At 33.5% G+C, this 6,092-nt stretch overlaps 2 protein-coding genes across 3 annotated transcripts in view; both read right to left on the bottom strand.

Annotated features, from left to right (window-relative positions):
* The window catches only part of LOC123013316 (zinc finger protein 624-like), a 10,116-nt gene extending 7,120 nt beyond the window's left edge, over window positions 1–2,996 (bottom strand). Inside the window, exons 1-2 of one of the 2 annotated variants that reach the window (XM_044411763.1) lie at window positions 2,571–2,996; window positions 2,334–2,517 (exon numbers count right to left, since the gene is read on the bottom strand). In XM_044411763.1, the coding sequence (XP_044267698.1) occupies window positions 2,334–2,517; window positions 2,571–2,717 (331 nt within the window). In that variant the 5' untranslated portion in view covers window positions 2,718–2,996. The remainder of the gene's footprint in view (window positions 1–2,333; window positions 2,518–2,570) is intronic. The other variant, XM_044411764.1, reaches the window with a different exon arrangement.
* Window positions 2,997–3,843: 847 nt separating this feature from the next.
* Window positions 3,844–6,000, bottom strand: LOC123012981 (putative leucine-rich repeat-containing protein DDB_G0290503). Its single transcript, XM_044411242.1, has 5 exons — window positions 5,639–6,000; window positions 5,329–5,591; window positions 5,119–5,277; window positions 4,316–4,997; window positions 3,844–4,270 (listed from the first exon to the last, which is right to left on the bottom strand). The coding sequence occupies exons 1-5, from the start codon at window positions 5,817–5,819 to the stop codon at window positions 4,212–4,214; spliced, it is 1,344 nt and encodes a 447-aa protein (XP_044267177.1). The 5' UTR covers window positions 5,820–6,000; the 3' UTR covers window positions 3,844–4,211.
* Between the last annotated feature and the right edge of the window lie 92 nt (window positions 6,001–6,092).

Below are 6,092 nucleotides of genomic sequence, written 5' to 3'. Positions count from 1 at the left end.
CAATTTTTTTTTCTTAGAAAAGGAAGGCATTTTAAAATGTGTGTGTAAAAAAATTGTACGACTTGAATTTCGGTTTCAAAAGAAAATTGTGAATTTTATCATATTCCGTATTTTTTTTTTGTTTGGAAAATAGTTACTAAAGTTAATACGAGTAGTTGTTTTTTTTTCTATTTTTTTCCTTCTTTTCTTAAGAAAAATATTAACTGATAATTATTATCATTCTTTTCAAAAAATGATGCAAAAATCATTTTCTTTAGATAGTTGTAATCTCTAAATCATAGTCTTTATCCGAAACATTCGAAAAATTTGCATAGTTGGTTACCATTAAAAAAAAAAACTAAAAGATAGGTATTTCAACAAATTTTTTTTCTTAGAAAAGGAAGACATTTTGAAATGTGTGTGTAAAATGAATTCAAGTTGAATTGGGTAAAATATTTTCACTGTAAAAAGTAATAGTTATTTATTATACAAGACTATAAAGAAATGGTTTATCTACGAGTGACAAAGTCACGAGTGGACTTCTTTCACGAGTAGATAAACAATTTTTATCGTCGTGTATAATATTTCGTTTTATTTTGTACTCACCTACCAGAAATTCTTGAATTTAAACAGTAGATAAAATCCAGGAATTAATTTTTCTATCTAAAAATTTTTAGAATGACGGGTATACAGCGAGCGGCAAAATTATAGAATAATCGTATTTATTAAAACTGAAAATATTTTGTTTTGGAAAAATGCTCGAACAGGTCAATTTTCTTTTAAAAAAATACAAAATTTTTAACTTGATTTAAAATCGTATCTTTGTTTTTTATTGATATTATTTCACTTTTTGGATAATGTTTTTTTTGAAAAACATTTGTAACACATAATATTTTGGTGTCGCCATTTCGACAATTAAAAAATCTATCGAATTCGCTAAAACGTCAAATAAAATGACAAGTGGAAAGGTAAAATCCCATGATCAAAAAGATAACTAAATTTATGATTTACCTTAAAAAAAAAAACGTTCTTATTATTATACGTCGGCGACAAATTCCAGCCCATTTTGCTGTTTTCGACTTGTCATTTTATTTTACGTTTCACATGCAGTTAGTTCAAAAACAGACATACGTACAGTTGCGGAATTAAAAATTCGGACAGTACCTATTTTTCTGTAACTTTAAACTACCTTTTACTGTCATCATAACTGACATTTGACAATTAAACTTATTTTTATTTGTTGTTAAATTTGTTAATTAAACAATTTGTCTGCCTTAGGAAATTTATTAATTAAACTAAGTGGAATTAAATCATCGCTTTGATCTGCTGACTACCGGTAATGACACAAACTTGGGCGCCCACAGGGGGGGGGGGGGCGTTGCCCCCCCTGGGACAATAGTGGTTGCTATTTTATATAAAAGAGATTTTTTTGATTTCTTACAAACGCGTTCTAATTTAAATTTTCATGAACGAAATAAGAAACTACTATTTACATTTTTATCACGAACTGAGTGATATGAAAACAAACGAATAAAACTGTTTCGACTCTTTTTTTGTCCCCCCTGACCATAATTTCTGCGGGCGCCCATGGACACAAATCACTATTTTTGAAAGTAAATAAGTCAAAATGACATAAATATGACAAGAGTAAAAATGAGGTTAATAATTTAAAGGTTGTTTTAGAGTTTACATTATGAAAATGACAGCACTGTCCGAAATTTTAATTCCGCAACTGTACGTTTTTGGATCCAAAAATTACTCGATTACAAATTATTTTGATCTCTCGGTATATGTGTGATTTAAAAAGAATTCTAATGTTCTTATTTAGGTATATTTTTATAAGGTTTTTATATTAAAATTTAAATATAAAAAATTGAAGCTTTTGGTGGCAAGTTTGGACACAGGACGGCTAGTTTGGATCCGCCCTTGACACAATCTAATATCATCAAAACATCAGTGTTGACAACTTAATTTCAAAGACATAGGTCACTTTGATTAAAAATTTATTAAATGTCCTTTGAAAAGTAAATTGTTTTTAATGAAACATAATTTGGAAAAAGACAACAGGGTGCAAAATTAGTTTAAACCATTAGTTAGTCTTTTTTTTAAATAATTTAATCTCTTCTAAATTTGCTTTTTGTACCAAATTGAAAAACTTTAATTTACTAGATTTTCAAAGTTTAGTTTATCACTTTTCAAGAATGGAAAAACCTGTTAGCTAATTATTTTCCCATTTTAGGACCTTACTTAACACATTATCAATACAGCTTTAATTTTTTGATCGTTTTTCGAGTGAAGACGCCAACCAACGTTATTGTTTTCAAGCATTATTAAAAGCACGTGTAGTTCCCCACCTTCGACAGTGCCGTCCGTGGCCTCCACTTCCTTCTTGACATCGTCGACTGATTTGAAATTCTTGACGTACTCCCTGAGACTGACGTCGGTCTGTTGGCATTGTTGCTTGAAAATATAGGCCCCTTTGAGCTGTTCCGTGCAAGTGACGCAAATCATCTTCGGTAGTCTATCCTCGGCTTTCACCTACAAATCGTCCGTGCATTTACCCACACTAATTAATTACGAGGGATATTTACCTGCACCGAGGTACAAGCCATTAGCATCTCGTCAATACGGGGACATTCGGTCAGCAATTCGCAATCATCAAACACCGATCTCATCTCCGACGACTCGTTTTTGCACGCGCGACAAATACGATTCATGTTGTATTCGACCTCCTCCATTCCGAACGCGTTTTGGGGCCCTTTCAGCGAGATTTTATATTCACAACATCGTATTTTTACCGACCCAAGCCAACACAATCGACTCCACTGGACTGGTGGGAAAATGACAGATTGACGTCAGATGGCTCAATGAATGCGCCGATTTTTCGCATTCTTACTCAAATTTTGACAAATTTACCAATAAATGACCCACAGTGCTTGCAAATTGTACAGGAAAAATAACTCCCATGAATATTTCGCAAAATAATGTAGAAATTCGGCGGAAAACTGGTATTGTCATGCGCTCAAAATGTCATGCGACAAAGATTGCATTAGCTATAATTAACATCAGATAGAATGGCCCCAAATTTTTTATTTATTAATACTTATTTGTTTACAAAAGAATTAGAAGTGTTATTTTTATACAGGGTGAGTCAGATAAAACAAATCGTTTTCTTATTAAAATACCCTAAATTTTAATGCACACTGTGTCACTTCAAAAAGTTCACTGTAAACTACCTTTTACTGTCATCATTTGACAAATTGTTGGAAAATTTGGAAGCACTAAAAGTAGAAAACGGCAAAAAGTGGAGATTGAGTGAAGGTAAGAAACAAAAATTCAATCATATTTCTAATAAAGTAGTAGTAGAGAAAGAATTGCAAAATTAGTTTTATTTATTTTCCAAGCCAATGAAGGAAACCAATTTTTAATTTACAAATACATATAGTCCTTATTTTTTATCACCAAAGCGATTTATTTTCATTGTCAAATGAAGAATTAAATTTCTACAAATTGTCCAAATATAGTCAATTTGTTGGTAACACTAATTTTTTATTGACTTTGTTATGCTAAACGGGAAAAAGATATGATTTTTTCAAAGCCAATTGAAGAAACAAATTTAAACATGACAAGAGTAAAAAAATGAGGTTATTAATGTAAAGGTTGTTTTAGAGTTTACATTGTGAAAATGACAATACTGCCCGAAATTTTAATTCCGCAACTGTACATAATAATGCAATGCTTTTCAGGACACACGAACAATAAATTATAAAACATGTTTAATTTTTTTCATGTGACATTGTAATGCTATCTGAAACTTATTTTTTCCATATTTTGGCAATAGTGCAATAAAACGACTTATTTTTAATTACCTCTTTATTTCGAGATATGCCGATTAAATTAAATATTTACAAGGATCACACCGAAAATTTTCCGTCGACATGAATATACAATAAAAAGTGGCAATTTAACTTCCATCTAAAAAAAAGTGCTTACAATTTACAAAAAAATGCATAATTCGTTGACATCGAGATCAATAACCGATTCGTAAAAACAACACAATTCACTGTTGCGCCTATAAATCTATCTTTCATAACATATATACAAGTACTTAATTTACTAAGCCTGTAATGGGACAGATGACAGCTAAATACAATACTGAATATGATATAATTGAGCTTTAAATATTCTCCACTGAAAAAAATTCTTAAAATTTTTAAGTACAACTAAAAGTCCTAATTTCTTTCCACTGCATCTTTCATACGTCCTAAATGTTCAGGATATTCCGGATCATCTGAAAACACATTCATAAAAAAAATCCCCTCCTATAAGAATTTACCATCTTCCGGTTCATTTTCTTCAAGCGGATGATTTTCCTCATTTTCGTAAACTTTGTTACCTTCCATCGCTAACCTATCAATATGTTGTTTGTTAAAACTTTGTTTTTCGGCATTTTTAATATGTTCGTTCAACTCCCCGAACCCAAAATTATCATAGGCCCCTCCCACATGCTGGTCGAACACCTCATGAGCCCCATTCTCCTTATCCGCCTCGTCGGCCTTTTTCGCATCTTCCTTCATCGCAATATCACTTATTTTATTTCTGTATCGATTATTCACAGTCTCTTCTGGCAACTCGTTCTTCTCTTCTTCTTCAGTCTTCTTCTCAACCTCCCGCTTTTCGGGGATCGGCACGACCCCCTCTGGCACTTTCTTCACGTTTTTTGGTGTCACCGTTGGGATGAGTAGAGGCCTCGCCCCGTTCAGACTCCCTTGTGAGACTCTTAAACTCGACGAAGTCGTCGATTTTGTCGGTGTTTTGATAAAGTTCTGATTCGGGGGACTTTGAATTACTTGCTTCTGGGGCTCGACGTGGGGGGCCTTCTCGTCGGGCTTGATTTGGTATTCATTAGCATCGATTTGCACCTGGCGACTGAAGTTGAGACGGGGCGAGGATGTGTCGGGGGAGGCGTTGGGGGCCACCTGAGGGGGCTGGATGGACTCGTAGGTCGGGCATTTGCCCTAAACACAAAATGAATTTTACAAATATTGCCACCGAGCTGATAAAAATATATAAATTGCAAAATTGTAACTTACTAAATAAATTTGATTAAAAAACAGTTTTCTACACACAAAAACGTACCTTCAAATCGGTTAATTCCCTCTGCAGCTCATGGTTAACCTTTGTCAAATGATTGATTTTGTTGGTACTCTCTTTCACATTTTGCTGTAGTTGCTTTTCTAAATCTTGATTAGAAGTTTCTAAATGCTCATTTTTACTCTGTACTTCCAAAAATTTCGTCTAGAAACCAAAAAATAACTCCTCAAATGATAAATTTATTGAAAATCAAACCTTTAAGCTTTCTTTTGAGGCCTTTACGTCTTTTAACTCCTGTTCCAGCTCTTTCAATTTGGCTTGCAAGTCCTCGTATTGCGTTTGCAACAAGTTGAAGTGCTGTTGCAACGAACTGAACCTCACATTCGCCTCGTTCGTGCCCTTCTCATTCTTGCTTTTCTCCTCATTCAGTTTATTCTCCAACTCACTTTGGATTTTTTGATGTTCAGCTTTCTCAGTCTTTAGTGACTTTTCCAGCCGCTGTTTGTAGTCTGAAATCACTGAAAAAACGTACGTCAGCTTGAAAAGTTACCATCGAAGGACAAACTTTGAAGTTGCGTCGACAAATTCTCCTCTTGCTGGTGGCAGATTTCGTTTGACTTTCTCGCATCTTCGAGCTGATACCAAGTGTTATTATAGCAAGCGATAATTCCGGTTATTATTAAAACGCCACAAATGTACAAGAAGATGCGGGCTTTAGTGCCACGTACTATCCGTGAGGTAGTCATCACATTTATTTCAAAAAACGCCACAATTGTTTATAAACATAGAGTGACACAATTTGAACGTAACCTTTACTTTCACGTTTGACATTTGACGTGACCAAATGATAGAGTACTGTATTACCAACACCGAAAATTTCGCAATAAACACCAATTAATTAATATTATTAATAAATTCGGGTAAAAACTCAACTCTACTGGACTTATACTGGGCCAAATAAATAAAAATTGCGCTAAATTATTAAAATAAATGGTTTAGGGGCCAACCCAGCAGTGCGA

Source organism: Tribolium madens, unplaced genomic scaffold (genome assembly GCF_015345945.1).
Source record: "Tribolium madens isolate multiple individuals breed KSU strain unplaced genomic scaffold, Tmad_KSU_1.1 Scaffold_96;HRSCAF=242;Tcas5.2_LG5, whole genome shotgun sequence".
NCBI lineage: Eukaryota > Metazoa > Arthropoda > Insecta > Coleoptera > Tenebrionidae > Tribolium > Tribolium madens.
This window is presented reverse-complemented; position numbering and strand designations above follow the sequence as displayed.

Excerpts from the sequence above, each read along its gene's own strand:
- LOC123012981 (XM_044411242.1), bottom strand. The coding sequence starts at position 5,819 with ATGACTACCTCACGGATAGTACGTGGCACTAAAGCCCGCATCTTCTTG. Across the intron at positions 5,592-5,638 it reads TTTGTCGACGCAACTTCAAA|TGATTTCAGACTACAAACAG; the intron begins GTTTGTCCTTCG and ends ACGTTTTTTCAG. Across the intron at positions 4,998-5,118 it reads GGGAATTAACCGATTTGAAG|GGCAAATGCCCGACCTACGA; the intron begins GTACGTTTTTGT and ends TTTTGTGTTTAG.